General features: G+C 59.1%; 1 protein-coding gene across 1 annotated transcript in view; it reads right to left on the bottom strand.

Moving 5' to 3' along the window:
* Nucleotides 1-16,503: 16,503 nt before the first annotated feature.
* The window catches only part of NOS1 (nitric oxide synthase 1), a 50,328-nt gene continuing 49,406 nt past the window's right edge, over nucleotides 16,504-17,425 (bottom strand). The window contains exon 28 of the mRNA XM_056131056.1: nucleotides 16,504-16,616. Within this exon, the coding sequence (XP_055987031.1) occupies nucleotides 16,601-16,616 (16 nt within the window). The 3' untranslated portion in view covers nucleotides 16,504-16,600. The remainder of the gene's footprint in view (nucleotides 16,617-17,425) is intronic.

Raw genomic sequence — 17,425 nt, 5'->3', positions numbered from 1 at the left:
TCCAGGGAGAACCTGGCTGTGACCCTCCGAAAGTTCCCACCCACTCATGTGGATGGCACTTTGGGGGTTGCCTACACTTAAAAACAAAAGAATTCGGTTTGGAGGGGAGTCAGACAGTGCCTCGCAGGAGCTCAGGGTCCACTGGGGTGACTGTGGGCAAACACAGGTAAAGAACAGCCCGTCTGAATCCCCGGGGGCTCCACAAAGTGTGCCCCCCGCCCCACCTGACAATCAGAATGCCCTGAGCCATCAGGATTCCCCTTGATGTCAGCCAGGGTCCCTGTTCCTCTCGGGAATAGATCGGGGTCCCTCACTTGGCTGCAATGGACCAAGCCGTCCCTCCCTCCCCCGCCCGGCGCATTGATCTCTGCAGCCGTTCCTTACTTTGGCCAGCCCCCCCCCCAAAAGCCGAGATTTACCTAGGTCCTGGGGGGGCTCTTGTCCCTTCCCTGCTCCTGTTGTCCAGCCTGTGTTTCATGCCAGCGTCTTCCCTCCCTGGAGCCGCCCCTCTCCAGATGGCCTCCCTCCCCTGGTCCCAACCTTCGGAAAGGCTCCCCCCAGGACCTTGCCTTCCCGTCATTATCTAATTTATGACCATTTGTTCTGCCTGTGTTCGGCCCTTGAGCCCAGAAGCCGCTTCAGGGTCAGGCTGGGTTCCAACCCCTCTGAATTGCTAGTCGTCGGCTCTAAGCGTTTTCTCACGATCTGGGGGTGGCCTGTCTACCCTACGGTTTAGCTGGAGCAAGTTACTTAGCTTTTTTTTTTTTTCTTTTTGCGTCACACCCAGCAATGCACAGGGGCTACTCCTGGCTCAGGAATTACTCCTGGCGGTGCTCGGGGGACCATATGGGATGCTGGGAATCGAACCCGGGCTGGCCGCGTGCAAGGTAAATGCCCTTCTTGCTGTGCTATCGCTCCAGCCCAAATTACTTAGCTTTGGAGAGAGGCAGCTCCTCCTCTCGTGTGTGTGGGTGGGGGGGGGGTGGTCCTCATTCTCACGGGGCCTCCAGGCAGCTGCTGAGCAAGCAGCTTGTTCAGGCAGCCCCCAGGAAAATGCACCAGGGTCCCCGGGAGCACTGCTTCTCGAGGAGCAGTGCTGACTCTGGGACGATGGGAATGTTCTGGAACTGGGTTGAGGTGGGAGCTTCCCTTCCCAGCTGAGGTTCTCCAGGCCATTCCAAGTCATTCTCTTTGAAAGGTTTCCTTAGATCCGAGGTGCCCTCACTGCAGTCCATTTTCAGAAAGTAAGTTTCTGAGTGCGCGGCTGGGCTGGGGCCGCTGGGGCAGTGGCCCGAGAGGTGGACGCTGCAAGGCCAGGACCAAGTCACTGACCGGCCGGCTTCTGGGGCCTGAACCCCGGAGAGTCGGAGCCACCCTCTCCCTGGGAGTGCCCCGGCTTCTCTGCTATGTCTGTGCACTGACCTCCCCTCCTCCTCCCTTTCCTTCCCCACCTTGTCCTCCTCCTGTCCCCTTCTTCTCTTCTTCCTTCTCCTCATCTACCTTCCTCCTCCTCATCTATCACCTCCTCCTTCACCTCTTCCTTCTTCCCTTTATCCTTCTTTTTCTGTTCTTCTGTCCAGGCCATTCCCACTGGTGCTCCAGAGATACTCCCAGATCAGTGCTCATTACTGGCAGTGCTCAGGAGGACACATGGTGCTGTGGATCAAGCCCATGTGTCCCCCTGCTTGCAAAGGATGTGCTGTAGGCTGTTAAACTGTTTCTCTCTCTCTCTCTCTCTCTCTCTCTATATATATATATATATATATTTATCTCCCTCTCTCCCTCCCTCCTTCCTTTTGGAGTTATACCCAGTGGTGCTCAGGGCTTACTTCTGGCTTTGTGCTCAGGGAAGACTCCTGAGAGTGCTCGGGGAGTCTTCTGTGGTGCTGAGATTCTAACCAGAGTTGACTGTGTGCAAGGCTAGCACCTTACCCCTGTGTTATCTCTCTGCTGCCCCCGCGAATCTCTTCTTCTAAGGACAGTCATCATAGCAGGTTAGGGGCCACCCTGTGGCCTCCTCTGACCCGGTTGTCCTCTCCAAAGAAGCCTGGGGAGGGGCTGGAGCGATAGCACAGCAGGTAGAGCGTTTGCCTTGCACACGGCCGACCAGGTTCGATTCCCAGCATCCCATATGGTCCCCCGAGCACTGCCAGGAGTGATTCCTGAGTGCAGAGCCAGGAGTGACTCCTGAGCATCGCCAGGTGTGACCCCAACCCCCCCCCAAAATAAATAAAGGAGCCTGGGGAAATAGCTCCACTGGTCAGTGCTAGAGCTGTGGGCTTGATCCTTAGCACCACACGGCCCTCTGAGCACCGTGAGGTGCAGCCCCCAAACTAAACAGAAGCAAAGCTGCATCCTGGGCCCCCTGGGGTTACTGAGGTTCTGGCTGTCACATCAGGCAGCAGCACTGTCCCCTCTGCATCTCTATTGGTTATTCAAACCGGAGGCTAGAGATGCCCAGACTTCTGCAGGCTTGGGGAGTCCACACCTTCACAGCTCTAAATTTAGTGGAAGTTTCTAGAACTGGCGCCGGTGGCTAACTGCAATTCCTGCTTCCTTCTGTTGGCGGTGCTGCCTCGGGGCAGCTCTCCTGGGCCCCTCGGTTTCCGAGGCTGCTCCTGCTCCATCACACCCACTTGGGGTTCGGCCCCCTTAGAGCCCCTGCTCTTCAGCAGGAATAGCCCCACCCGCACAGGCTCATGCCTGCCTGCCTGCCTGCCGCCACCCCCTTCCCCAAGTCAGACAGATCCGCAGATCCCAGGGTGCTTACTCAGCTCTGCCCGCCTCCCTCCCCTCGGCTACAGAGCAGGCGACCCCAGCAGCTCCCTTGGTGGTTGGTGGCAGGGGTCTCACGCAGTCGTGTTCAGGGGCCACTTCCAGTTTGGTGGGGGTCTCTCCTGGTGGTGCTTAGGGAACCGTGTGGTCGTGGGGATTGAACCCAGGGTCTCAGACCTGCAAGGCCCACCGGGGAGCCACATTTCCTGCCAGAGATCTTCTTGACGGAGCCGGCCACGCATGACCATTGCAGAGGAACAAATGACCCCAAACACAGCCACTTCAAAGAAATGTGTATGTGTGTTTGAATTTGTGAGTAGCGGGGAGAAAAAGGGCTGTGTTGTATGTGTGTGTGTGTGTGTGTGTTTGAATTTGTGAGCAGTGGCAAGGGAAAGGGCTCTGTGTGTGTGTTTGAATTTGTGAGCAGTGGCAAGGGAAAGGGCTCTGTGTGTGTGTTTGAATTTGTGAGTAGAGGGGAGGGAAAGGGCTGTGTTGTGTGTGTGTGTGTGTTTGAATTTGTGAGCAGTGGCAAGGGAAAGGGCTCTGTGTGTGTGTATGTGTGTGTGTGTGTGTTTGAATTTGTGAGTAGCGGGGAGGGAAAGGGCTGTGTGTTGTGTGTGTGTGTTTGAATTTGTGAGCAGTGGCAAGGGAAAGGGCTCTGTGTGTGTGTGTGTGTGTTTGAATTTGTGAGTAGCGGGGAGGGAAAGGGCTGTGTGTTGTGTGTGTGTGTGTTTGAATTTGTGAGCAGTGGCAAGGGAAAGGGCTCTGTGTGTGTGTGTTTGAATTTGTGAGTAGCAGGGAGGGAAAGGGCTATGTGTTGTGTGTGTGTGTGTGTGTGTGTTTGAATTTGTGAGCAGTGGCAAGGGAAAGGGCTCTGTGTGTGTGTGTTTGAATTTGTGAGTAGCAGGGAGGGAAAGGGCTATGTGTTGTGTGTGTGTGTGTGTGTGTGTTTGAATTTGTGAGCAGTGGCAAGGGAAAGGGCTATGTGTTGTGTGTGTGTGTGTGTGTGTTTGAATTTGTGAGCAGTGGCAAGGGAAAGGGCTCTGTGTGTGTGTGTGTGCGCACGCGCGCGCATGTGACAGTTCTGAATTGGAACCGGGTGATGATAGGCCTCTTGATCTGTGCCCACCCACCTGTGCACATCCCTCTGTCCATCTCATGGACCCCAGGAAAAGGGTGAGGCATCACTCAGGTGAGGATTCATTTTTCATATTTCTGCAGGGAAACTTTGGAGGGGTAAAAAAGAGGGAGACAATTTTCTTCTCTTTTTCTCCAAGTTCCATTCTTTTCTTTTTTTTTTTTTGACTACTGTCTCACTCCATGTCTCCAGAGGGGCTCCCGAGGGCCCCCTGCTTCTGCCCCTGTCCTGGAAATGTGACAGTCTTTCTGATGCTCAGACCTTCATCAAGTCTCCAAGCCAGGAGATGGAAAGCGGGAGACCAGCGTTTCTCCCCGCTGCTCTTCTGGGTATACCCAGTGGCTCTGTGGATGCCACATGGTGCCAGGGGTTGAACCCAGGACCTCGTGCAAGCCTGGCATGTGTTCCAGCCCCCGAGCTGCTCCATTCCCCCATCGCCCATTACTTTCTTGTCCATGGCACCAGGCCCTCCTGTCCTTCTGTCCTGGCACCGAGGATGACCTAGGCGTTGTGAGAGAGACACGGGAAGCTGCCGATCTGAGGGATTCCTCCCCGTGACCCTGAAGAGGCTAGCCAGGATCTGAGGTGACCGGACGCGTCACTGACCACCCCCCTGAGGAAGTGGACCACAAAGAGAAAAAAAAAATCTCAATTTATTTTAATACCGTCCCTGATTGCATGGCCCCCGATGGCGGCAGATTTGGCCTTGGCTAACGGGGAAAGCATCTTGGCTTCATGCTTTCCTGCCCGCTGGAACACTCTGTGCTCGTTAATCGCCTGTGTCCAGATTCTCACGGCAGCCCACAAGCAGGTGGCTGCAGCTGTGTGCGCCCCACCCCCAGGTCAAAAGAGTCAGGGACATAGGCTCTCTAGAAATTTCCACCTCCCTGAGATGTTTCCCAGGGACCCCTCCCTCCGCGCCCATCCCTCCCCCCCCACAGCAGAGAACATCCTTGGGTCTAGATTCTGGCACAAAAGCTTATTTTGCCTTTGAAAAGATTTGCAAGAGGGAGGATGCTGTGTCCAGTGAAATATTTTTGTCCTGCCCCAGAAGGATGAGGCATTGACCCCTGTGGGAAGCACAGGACAATCGGCCCGAGGAGCCAGATACTGAAGAAGGACAAAGGCCCGCTTAGTGGAGGCCTCTGGAAGAGACGCATTCCCGGGGCTGGAGGCTCCCCGGGGTGGGCGGGAGGTGGGGGTGAGGTGTTACTGCTTTGTGGGGACAGAAAGGACTTCCGAGAAATGACAAAGTCCTGAAGAGGTATAGAGACTCTCACTGGACACTATGGTTGTCATGAATGCCACTGAATTGTACACTGAAAAAGCACTTTTTTTGGTGGCTTTTTTGGTCACACTGGTGATGCTCGGGGGTTACTCCTGGCTATGCACTCAGGAATCACTCCGGGCGGTGTTCGGGGGACCCTATGGGATGCTGGGGACCGAACCTGGGTCGACCGTGTGCAAGGCAAATGCCCTGCCCACTGTACTATCGCTCTGGTCCCTGAAAAAGCACTTTCCAGTATATGCTCTGTATGTAAGCTGGGCCACAATCTTGTTTGCTTTGGGTGTCTGCCCCAGGGATGATCTGGTCTATTCCTGAATTGTTGCATGGTGGTGGGGGTGGTGGGGGGGTCACAACTGACAATGATCCAAAGACCCTGTGGTGCTGGATATCAAACCCAGAACTCCCACATGGGAAGCACGGATTTGAGTTCTCTTTGTGACCCTTTTCTGTGACTTCTTAAATATGTTCAGCTTTGAGGCTGGAGTGATAGCACAGCGGGTAGGGTATTTGCCTTGCACGGGGCTGACCTGGGTTCGACTCCCAGCATCCCATATGGTCCCCCGAACACCACCCGGAGTGATTCCTGAGTGCATAGCCAGGAGTAACCCCGGAGCATCACCAGTGTGACCCAAAAAGCAAAAAAAAAAAAAAACCTCGGGTTTGGGGCCATGCCTGGCAGTGTTCAAGGCTTACTCCTGGCAAGGCTCAAGGGACCATATGTGGTGTTGGGGACTGAACACAACTAAACCACATGCAAGACAAGCATCCCACCCACTATACTATCTCTCCAGCCCCCCGTGGTTTTTTTTTTTTTTTTTGGAGAGGTAGTGAAGAGGTTGGGCCACACCCATTGGTGCTGGGGGCTAAGTCCCAGTTCTTTGCTCAAGGGTGGCCGCCCAGCAGTGCTCACAGACTGGGCTTGGTCACATGCAGGGAGAGAGCCTGGGCCCCTGCACTGTGTTGTTTTTTTTTTTTTTTCAAATCATCATTTTTTTAATTGAATCACCGTGAGATACAGTTACAAACGTTCCTGTTTGAGTTTCAGTCATCCAATGATCAAACCCCCACCCCTCCACCAGTGCACATTCTCCACCACCAGTGTCCCCAGTACACCCGCCATCCCAACTCTCCTCTGCCTCTATGGCAGACAATTCCCCTGGATCCCCCGCTGAGGCCCGCCCGGCTGACCCTAGGGTGCTGTGCCTGCTTCGTGCCTTCTGAAGCCGCCCCCCTCAGTACAACACCCACACTGGCCTCACACACATCCCTTTTCCTTTCTCCTGGGCAGAAATCGCTTTTTTTTTCTTTTTGGGTCACACCCGGCGATGCACAGGGGTTACTCCTGGTTCATGAACTCAGGAATTACTCCTGGCGGTGCTTGGGTGACCCTATGGGATGCTGGGAATCGAACCTGGGTTGGCTGAGTGCAAGGCAAATGCCCTCCCCGCTGTGCTATCGCTCTAGGCCCAGAAATCGCTTTTTGTTTGTCGTTTCTGGGTTTGGGCTGCAGCTGGTGGTGGTGCTCAGAGAGCACTCCTGGTCTTGGGGGACCCTGTGCGGTGTTGGGGGTAGAACTGGGGTTTCCTGTGCCTTTGTCCCTGTACCATCTCCCCCTGCTCCCCCCTGCACCCCAGTCACATCATGCTTTACCCTGTTCTTCTTGAACTACTCATGAGACCCTAAATTCAATTCTCTTGACCCCTTGGCTCTGCAGACCCCACCAGGCCAGCATCTCACACGTCTGGGTCTGAGCACTGCCACGAGGAGTCCTGATGGCCCGGAACTGCTGGGGATGAGCCCTCAAAAAGGCCTCCTCCTCACTGTCTCTCCTCCCAGTAAGAGGTGGGGTGTCGGGCAGGGCCCAACCCTGGGGAGCTCCCAGCACGTGAAACGTGGCGGTGGGCCTCTGAGGGGGGTAGGGTGAGCTCAACCTTTGCTTTTTGTTCGGGTGGCTTAGACCTAGACCCCCAAATCTCTGCAGGACTGTCAAGTGGGTCCCCAAAACCTGTGAACACCTCCCACCCCCTGTCACCAAGGCCACTAGGGCAGCCCACCCAACAAGTCACACTGACACTGTCTGGAACTAGCAGATCCCAAAGCTTCCGTCCCTCGTCCCTCGCGGCTTCCCTTCCGGTCCCCCGCGTCTCCTTCTGACAAAGACCCGGGCCCCTTCCCCCAGCTGCCTCCTCAGCTTCTATTCTTCAGCTCTCAAAGCTCCCAGAACTGGCAAGAGCCCCCCCCACCCCCCAATGTATTGGTCATTAGGAAGAGCCAGGTGGAAGAGAGACAGAGAGCAAGGAACGCGGTGGGGTTGGGGGTGCTCCCCCGCTTCCGGCCGTCAGTCTTTGGGGGTCAGGGGGCCATGCCATACTGTGACAGGCTCCCCTGGTCCCTGGCGAGCGACACCCCCGCCCCCCCAGCTAGGCCACCTCCAATCACACCATCGCAGTCACAATCACGCACATTCCCAGGACCGGTTTCCTGGGCAACCAGCCCTCATTAGGTGCTTTTCCAAAGTCACTTCATTAACGGAAGCTCAGGTGCGCAGTTGGTACAAGTGGGGACGCCAAACGATTTTCCGGAACTCTGGGCCCGAGTCAAGAGGACCCAATCCGGATCACGGTCCCCTTCCCAGGCAGCTGGAGTGAATTCAGGGATCTTCCCCCACCCTGCCAACTCCCACCCTGGGCCCCCAGACTCTGGACCCTCAGGAGCCCCCGGGGGCAGACGGCGCTGTGGGGAGGAGGACCAGGGCCCCTCACTGACCCTGGCTGTGTGCGAGGCCCCAAGCAGAGTTCGGAGTCCTCCTTGGGGCTCCTCGTGACAGGTGCGGCCTGATGGCCCAAGCACATGCCCCCCCTCCCCCCGTAGTGGGACTTGGGGTCTCTAGACCGGGACTCCAGAGATGGGGAGGGGCCTCACAGTAAGAGGGGAGCAGCAGGGGAGTCAGAGATGTGAGGAGGAGGTTGGGGTGAGTCTGGGCAGGAACAGCGGGGGCTTCTGGGACCTGGGAGGGGCGGGGGCCGGAGCAAAGGCGAGTTTCGGATCCATTTTGCATTCTTTGTCACAAATAACTACAGCTAAGTGGTTCCTAACAGCACAAATGCACTGGCACCTGCTGTGGCTCCCGTGGAACCCAGGCCTGTGATCCGGGAGTTCCCGCGGGGGTGGGGGGGACCCAGCCCCCCTGAGGAGGCTAAAATAAAGCTGAGCTGAGTTTCAGGGGGCTCTTGCCGAAGCCCCTTCCTTGCCACTTCCGGCCTGTAGGGAGGGCACCCCCTTTCCTTGTGCCTGTCTGGATGCAGCCTCTGACGGCTGGCTGGCGTTCTTGCAACGAGGAGAGCGCGCTCTCTCTGCTCTCTCTCTCTCCTCTGCTCCCTCTCTCCCTCTCCCACTCTCCCTTCTTCTCTCTCTCTCCCCCTCCCTCCTTCCCTCTCTCTCTCTCTCTCCCTCTCCTCCTCTTCCTCCTTCTTGAAACAGAGGACAGCGCTCTCTCTCTCTTTCTCTCCCTCTCTTCCTCTCCCTCCATCCCTCCTTCTGTCTCCCTCTCCCCCTCTCCCTTCTTACCTCCTTCCCTCCCTCCCTCTCTCCTTCTCTCCTCTCCCACCCTCCCTCCTCCCCCCTTCTCTCTCTCTCCCTCTCCTCCTCTCCCTCCTCCCCCCTCTCCCCTACTCCAAAGCAGTCCCTCTGAGGTGCCAAGGCATATAGTGAGACAGCCCAAACCAGAGAGTGGGGGGTGGGCTTTCCAGCTAGAGTGGGGGGGCAGTGGGAGGCCCAGAAACCGCAGCATAGGTACTGAGGGTGTGGGGGAGGGGAGAGCCCTCCTCCGCTCCTGGTGGTGCCAGATGCCTTTGAGCTAGAGGCGGACTTCAGGCAGTTTGGGGTCGGTGTGCAGCCCTCAGCTAGGGGAAGGGGCAGGTGTTTCCCACTTTGCAGATTTCTCCCGCAGTTTTGCTGCCAATAGCGGCCTTGCCATTAGGGACTCAGGAACGCAGGCCCCCGAGATGCTGAAGGCATCCCGTGTGCTGGACGCCGTGCATGTGTCAGGGGGATCTCGGAGGCTTCCTTGCATTGCCCGCACCTTAACTCTTGACCCTGTGTGACAAGGAACGGGTTCTGCCCCTGTGTGGAGCTGGCACTGCTGGGTATGAGCAGCTGGGAATACCCCCATCACCCCCAAATAAATGCAAAGTCAAGTTACAGAGAGGCAGTCTCTGGTCCCCAGATTAGTAGAGTCAGACACTGTTTTTTTTTTGTTTTTGTTTTTTTTTTTTGCTTTTCGTGTCACACCAAGCGATGCTCAGGGGTCATTCCTGGCTCTGCACTCAGGAATTACTCCTGGCGGTGCTTGGGGGACCATATGGGATGCTGGGGACCGAACCCAGGTCGGCCACGTGCAAGGCAAACGCCCTACCCGCTGGGCTATCGCTCCGGCCCAAGTCAGATGCTGTTTTTTCTTTTAAAATGTTACTTTTTCTTTTTGGTGGTGTTGGATCGGGCCACTCCCAGCGGTGCTCAGGGCTTGTACTCATGGACCATTCCTGGAGAGGCTTGAGGGACCTTACGGAATACCAAAGATCCAACTGGGGTCGGCCTCCCACCTTGCAGCCCCGGGCCCCAACTGGCTTCAGGGAATCCCGTTCCTAATTACTCTGGTTGGACTCTGGTGCCATTTGATGAACTTCATCTGATGTGTTCCCAGAGGCCCTTGTCGGAACGATTTCCGGTGTGTGGCTGTGTTAAGCTCTTTTTCCGATCACCAATTATCAATACCTTCCCTCTCTTCTGCAGTTTGACCAAAAACACCAGAAGGAAACCATAAGCATTTTTTTGTTTTGCCATTTCACTGTGAAAATACACCCCCCCAACACCGCTATTAGAATGGGGCGGGGGGAGTCTATCCCCGGGCTCTCCAAAAATCCCCCCCGCTGCCTTTGTCCTTTTGACTCGGCTGTGTGGAAGGTTCGGGATTCTGGTGTCAGCTGGAACACCTCACTTGGTTGCCAGGAAACCAGAGGCACCCAGACAGGAAGGACGCAAATGCTGACGTGTGTCCAAACACCGAGACTGACCCTATCCAACTCACTGGGGAGGGCCAGGAGCGACAGGCCCGGTGCTGGCCTTGCATCCCATAGACCCTACCGCCCCTACCCCCCATGCCCACAGGAGCGATCCCTGAGTGCAGAGCCAGGAGTAAGCCCTGAGCATCACTGGGTGTGACCCCCAAACCAAAACAACAATAAAAATCCCCCCTCACGGTGGAGCCGGAATTGCGACCCCATTCCCATCCCACCCCCAAGAACGTTAGTGAGAAAACGGGGCAGGAGAAAAGATCAGGAATTGCCTTTTTGGAGTGGGGGGGGGGCGGAGATAGGGAACTTGGGGCACTGGTTTCATGACGTTCGGCCATGCTCAGGGGCTCCTGGCAGCTCAGTGCTCACATGTGGCCCCTGCTGGTGCTCAGGGGACCTTTCACACTGCCAGGGGGTCAGACTAGGGCAGGCAGAGGCAAGCGGTCACTGGCAAGGCAAAAGCCTTCCCTCTCGCACTTTCGCTCTCTGAGCTTGGGAATGGTCTTTTGGAAAAGGACCGGTTCTGGTGAGGAGATGCGAGAAACCCAGGCCTGAGTCTTGGTGGGCCTTGACGAGGTAGTGGAGGCATCAGTCAGAGGAAGGGGAGGAGAAAAGGAAAAAGCCAGACCTGGGAGCGTTAGCCTGGTCGTATCTCGGCCCTCTCCGTCTGGCCTGCTCTATAGCGATGCTGTGAGGTTGCAGTGATCAGTCCTGGGAGAAATGACCGTCCGCGAGGCGGGGGACTTACACAGTCGCACACGCAGCTCGGAAGCTGGACAGAGGTTGTTCTCCCGGCTTGGGCTGCAGGGGTGGTGGTGAAGCAGGTGGACTGCAGGGTCTGAGGGGTGGGGGCCCGGATGCCCCCACTAGCAGCTCCTAGCTCAGCTGACCTGGCACAGAGGGGCTAAACTTCTCTTGCCTCGGTTTCCCAAGTTTTCACTTGGGCGGAGCAATGGTCCTGCACGAGGGCACTCTTGTGACGCCTGCACTGCCCAGCCATGAACCATCAACAATTTAACTTCTGCCAGGGAGGCTAACTTCTGGCGTGGGGCGGGGGGGGGGGGGGGGGGGCAGGGCCCAGCTGAGCTCTGATTTCATGATGCCCCACACCTGAACAGAGGCCACAACCCTGTTACATGGCGTGTGACGTCCCTGCCCACTCCGCATCCTTGCATGATCTTCCACATCTGGGCACTTACGCTGGCCTTGGTCATCTTTGTGCTTCTGAGCACTCGTGGGCCCTGGGAGCTGCCTGGACCCCGATAAAGGGAAGCAGTTTTTTTTTGCGATAGCACAGCGGTAGGGTATTTGCCTTGCAAGCCGCCAGGTTCGATTCCTCCGCCCCTCTCGGAGAGCCCGGCAAGCTACCGAGAGTATTTCACCCACACGGCAAAGCCTGGCAAGCTCCCCATGACGAAATCGTATTCGATATGCCAAACACAGTTACAACAAGTCTCACAATGGAGACGTTACTGGGCCCGCTTGAGCAAATCGATGAACAACGGGAGGACAGTGCTACTACTTTTGACTTTTTAGGTCACAGCCAGTGATGCTTAGGGGTTACTCCTGGCTCTGTACTCAGGAATTACTCCTGGCAGTGCTCAGGGGATACTATGGGATGCCGGAGATTGAACCCGGCCATGACCCTCCCCGCTATATTGGTCCAGCCCTGAAACTTCAGGTTCTGTTTGTTGGGCCACCCCTAGTGAAATTCAGGCTTACTACTGGCTCTGTGCTCAGGGATCACTCCTGGCAGGGCTCAAGGGAACCTTATGGGCTGCTCGGGATGAAACCAGGTCAGCCACAGGCAAGGCCAGCACCCTCCCTGCTGTTCTCTGGCCCAAAACCCTATGATTTTTCCCCCCCTTTGGTTGTTTTTGGTTGTTTTTTTTGGGGGGGGGGGGTGAACCCTGTGGTTCTCAGGCAATAAATCCTGGCTCTGCACACAGGAATCACTCCTGGCAGTGCTTGGGGGACCATATGGAATGCTGGGGAGCGAACGCGGCTCGACCATGTGCGAGGCAAACGCCCTCCCCACTGTCCTATCGCTCCGGCCCCCACACTGGGGGTTTTCTTTTCCCAAACTGGACAGCCCTGAAAGGGGCTCTTCAGAATTCTCGGCCGGGTTGGGTGAAGCGGCTGGGCTCTCCCCTGGCCACCTGCCTCGCCAGGGGCCTCCCGGGGGGCGGCCAGGGTGAGAAGTCCGCACACACAAGACAGAGGACGCCAGGCGGTCAGCGAGCCCACGTTTTAATATTGTTTCCAGGATGCACACGGTGGGCGGGAGGAGACGGAGACGCTGTCCGAGGCGGAGGTGAGCGCGATACAGAGGAGCATGCGGCGAGCTCGGCCTGGACAACCTCGCCAGGCGGGGGGCAGCGGTGGCCCCCGGGGAAGGGGCTGGGGTGCACAGGACATGGGGAGGGGGCGGGAGGGCAGAGACTAGCAGCTTCGAGCTCAGAAGTGGGGGCTCCCAGAGTCTGACAGCACGCGTGAGCTGCACCCACCCCCCAGTCTCGGGATGGAAGCCCATGGGGTAGCCCAGAAGATTCCGGAAAACCATGGCTGAGCCCAGAGTGGGGACTGAACAATCATGGTGACAACACAACAGGGCGGAAACGGAGTGTATGTGTTTATGCGCGCGTGCGTGTGTGTGTGAACGCGTGTTGTGTGTGCACGCGCACATGCGTGTGCGTGTGTGTGTATGTATGTGTGTGTGTGTATACTCGCGTGCATGCACAGAGGACCTTCAGACACAGCTTGGGAACCCTAGGTGGGGAACGGGGGTCTCGACCAGGAGCCTCTCCCTGTCAGCCCCGTCATCCTTGTGTCAGGGGGCGTCGGGGCGGCTTGGCTGCAGTGAAGAGCCCGAACTCCTGACTCGGTGGGTGGCCGGGCCCTGGGCCAGGTCTGAGAGCCCTGCCGGGGGGCAGCAGCAGGGAGGGCAAGGTCCCTGCGCACAGCAGCACCCCAGGAGATTCTCCAGCTGCAGACACAGTGGCGCCCACCAGAGCCCGCACAGGGTCTTCAGGAGCTGAGACCCCCCACCCCCGCGGTGTGCAGTCTTCTTTGGGAAGCCTGGGGCGGGGCGGGGCGGGGGGGGACAGCATCCACGCAGGCAGGCAGGCATGGGGACCCCTGCCCTGGGGGGTGGCTTGGGGGACCGAGGCTGACTTGGTCCTCAAGCAGAGGCCGTGGACACGGGCTGATGGACAGGGCTGGGCGGTGGGCCACGGGGGATGCCCGCTCCCTAAGCCCAGCCGGCAGGTTGCAGTGAAGCTTGTGGGGGCAAAATGGGGTGACCCAGCCGCTCAAACGTCCCCTGGGGCTGCCCTTTCACCTCTGAGCCACGCAGATGCCTGGGGAGGGCTAGGGAGAGCCCACCGGGGTGGGGCCGGGCCCTGGGCAGTCAGGGGGACGTGGGGGGCCTCCTTGCTGCCGGCTGCACCAGCAAGATGTGCTGTGGCAGGCACAGACTGGGGCAGCAGGGCCGGGCCTGGGGGTCTGGGTCAGAGCCCCCCCGGGTGACCTGTTCCGAACACAGGGCAACCCCTCACCTCCTTCTAAAGCTGGAGCAGGAGGCTGCCCAGGGTGGGTCTCACCTCGGAGGCCTGTCCGTCTGTCCATCAGGCTGTGGCGCCCTCATCTCTGGAAGGGTTGGCCTGGCCCGGTGCCACATTCCCACCCTGGCCACATTCCTCAGCCTCGGGCGAGAACACAGAGCTCTCCTGGCTCCGCAGGTCCAGCTGCGTTCATCCCTGCAGGCCTTATCAGTGCGTCAGGCCCCGGTGATTGTTCTCCACCCATACCTGCTTCTCTAAGCACAGCTCGAACCACTCAACTTCCTGGTGGAGAAAAATGCGGATGCCCACCCTCCTCCGTGACGAGTACCCCCTTCACCTGTGCCCGGTCCCTCTCCCACTTTGTCCATCTCCCCACGACCGCAGAGCTCTCCCAGGCTGGGCTGCTGGCAGTTCGCACTGCCTGGTGCCTGGACCTGCTTCTTCGTGGCAGCCTGTCTTAGACCTGCTGTGTGTGTGTGTGTGTGTGTGTGTGTGTGTGTGTGTGTGTAGGGGTCCCCCTGACCCTTTCTCAAGCCCCGCGTATGTGGAGATGGTCACCATGGCATGCTCAGAAACTTCCAGAAGACAGGAGGGTGCCTTCTGCGTCCTGCAGAGCGAGAGAAGCCCCCAAAGCGGCCAGCGGACCAGGCCCGTAACCGGGGCCTTTTGGGGGTCCTCCTGGTGGTTCGGGCGCAGACGGGCCGGCAGGGCTGCTGGGATGGGGCCTGTCTGCGCCCACAGGGTGGTGGCTGACCGTGAACCCATTCTCCAGGCTCAGGCGGCAGCACCCCTGGGAGCCCTCACCCCCTCACCCAAACAGGGGCTGCTGTTGTTTCCTCTGAAACCCAAGGTGGGGTCAACATTCCAGAGCCTTCTGGGAGGAGTGTACTCCTGCCAGCCGGGCCCCCTTTGGTCAGATGGAGGGGCGCTTCCGCTGGCTCCTTGCGGGGGGTTGTCAGGAAGAGAGGGGGACCCTCCTCAGGGCCCACAGCCCCGTGCCCTCACCTCCTGGGCCTGGACTCAAGATGACCACCAGAGGGCAGCAGCTACCTGCGCAGGATCTGACGGACCCGAAAGTCTGGAGCCGCTTTGGCGGGGATGAGGAACTCCAGGGCTGGCCACTGTCCCATCTCCGAGAGCCCAGACTTACAAAGCAGCTGCGTGAGGGGCTGGGGAATCCTGGGAGCATTGCTGCTTTGGACTCCCCCCTAGAGGACGACCCTTGCCCCTTCCTGGTTGCTTAATGGGTGGGTGTTCCTGGAAAGCCTTCCTGCTTGGCCCGCAGCGGGGCGGGCGCTGGCCCTCAGCTTCTCTTCACTGGAAGCGTCCCTGGGTTGCCGCTGACCTCTGGGGAGGGGGCCGGGGGCCTTCTCCAAGGGCACCAAGGGTTGGAGAGTGCGTGGCCGGGGAAGGCTGCGGAGAGCAGGTGGGCATGCAGACTGGCAGGGGGCCGGGCCAGGGAGCTCATAGCTGGCGCACAGCCGTGGGGGCACAGGGCGTGGGCAGGCACCACCCGGAGGGTGCAGGAGGTGAGCTGGAGTCTGACCTTTGCCCTGGGGGGTCTCTCTAGGTAGCCCCCATGTGGCCTTCCCGAGGCGTCTTTCTCTTTGGCCGGTCCCGAACGGGGCTTCGAGAAAGGGAGGTCGACTGTGGGGTGTCCCGGGGAACCCCGCCTTCGAGTAGGACCCAACGAGCGGGGCCCGTGGGGGGTGGTGGCAGGAGGTGGGGGACTGGACGTGGCCCTCGGGGTGTGGCGCTTAAGAGAGCAAGGGGACACTCCCAGGCCCTGCAACGGGTGCGCCGAGCTCTGCCGAGCCCGGGATGACTTAGATGTCACAATTGTTTGATCAGGTTGAGAATGGGGCTCTGTGGGGTTCCCCTTAGAATTCCCGGACCCATGAGCTTCCATCAGGACCCCTTGCCCCCGTGGGAGATGGCCCCTCTGGAGGGGGTGTGGGAGGGTAGGACAGAGTCACAGGGACCGGATACGATCTCCAGACTCCAGGACGGAAACGCTCAGCCCATCAGGACTCTCCAGAGTAGGGACGAAACCACGAGGGGACACTGACAAGGCACGGTCCAGAGTCGCACAGTGACAAAGCAGGGAAGGTCCTTGGGGCGAGGCCGCCGCAGGCAGAGGCTCTCTTGGTCCATCCCAGGGGGACACCGGTCCAGGGCTTGGCTTGCTGTCACCTTCCCTCCTTTCACTAGTGGTCACGCTCAGCCAGGGGGCTGACCCTCTGTGGCCTGGACAGCCAGGGAGTGTCCAAGCACCACGGGGAAACGGCACAGACCCTGACGAGGTGGGGGGCACACAGACCGGTGGGGGACACGCGGCTCGGTGCCCAGGGATGGATGGGACCGGAGGCGTGTGCAGGCACACGTGTGCCCTGCATGGCACAGCATGGCGTGGGCAGACGAAGGAGAGAGCCTCGGCGGGGCGGCTGGACACGGGGGCCTGCAGGGAGCCCGGACCAGGCGGCCCCGAGCTGTCCGCGTGACGTGTCTGGCTGGTGGGAAGCGAGGGACGTGGCCAGCGGTCGCGGCGTGAGCAGAGGGTGGCGGCGCTGCAGCGGGAACCCCAGGAGGAGCTGGGTGGGGTCGAGCGGGGAGGACGGCAACCAGGGCACAGCGACGAGGGAGCAGAGGCAGAGCAGGGTCCCCGGGGGGCCCGAGGAAAGGTCCAGTAGCGTCCGCACTTACAAAACCCACATGGTCCTCTCGGCGTGGGGCCTCCTCCCAGCTCAGCCGCGGGAGGGTCCAGTTAGGAACTGAACACCCTGCAGAGCAAAGGCCGAGTTAGAGCCGGGGCCGGGGGCAAGGTCGCGTGGCACCAGGGACCCCCCCTCCCAAAAGAAAGTCGCCTGAGAGGGGCTTGTCGCTAGTGGACAGACATGTGCTGGCCGGCAGCAGGGCGTTAAGGAGAGCGGGAGGACCCAGGCACTGGGCCCAGGGCAAGGCCTCCATCATCTGTCATAGAACCACCTGCCTCGGGACACACCGAGTGGTGCTCAGGGCTGACTCGTGGCTTTGTGCTCAGGGATCGCTCCTGGTGGTCCTTGGGGGACCCTGTGCAGTGCTGGGGCTTGACACAGGAGGGGCCACACTCAACCTCAGCGCCTGAACTCTTCCATTATCTCCCCAGCCCGGGAACTGCAGCCTTTAAAGGCAGCACCTGCTGGGTGAGGCTGTGTGGGGCGGGCCGGGGTGGGGTCACATCTCCGGCTGGAGCGGAGAGTGCAGAGTACGCTCTCTGCAGCTGGGCCCTGAACAGGCATGCTTGGCTTTGGGGGTGGTGGACAGGACTGTTTGTGGCGGGGAAGGGGGCAGGGGAGGGCGGGGCGGGCGGGCCATGTGACCACTCAGGCCGGCGTGTCCTGGGAGTGAGGAAAGTTCCGCCCTGATGCAGTCTCAGCCTTGGTGGTGCCCGCGGGCTTCTGAGCCCTGCCTGACAGTGAGTGAAACGGACCCGATAGTTCAATGGGAATTTGTGTCCGGGAGAAAATTTCCAGCAAGGTGGGCATGGGGTAGGAGGTCAGCCCTAGGCAGAGGTGGGGGGTGGAGCTTCAGCTTCAGGCACCCCAGGAAG

The sequence above is a fragment of the Sorex fumeus genome, unplaced genomic scaffold (assembly GCF_029834395.1).
Source record: "Sorex fumeus unplaced genomic scaffold, SorFum_2.1 ptg000083l, whole genome shotgun sequence".
Taxonomy (NCBI): Eukaryota; Metazoa; Chordata; class Mammalia; order Eulipotyphla; family Soricidae; genus Sorex; species Sorex fumeus.
The sequence above is the reverse complement of the archived record's forward strand: the minus strand, read 5'-3'. Positions and strand labels throughout refer to the sequence as shown.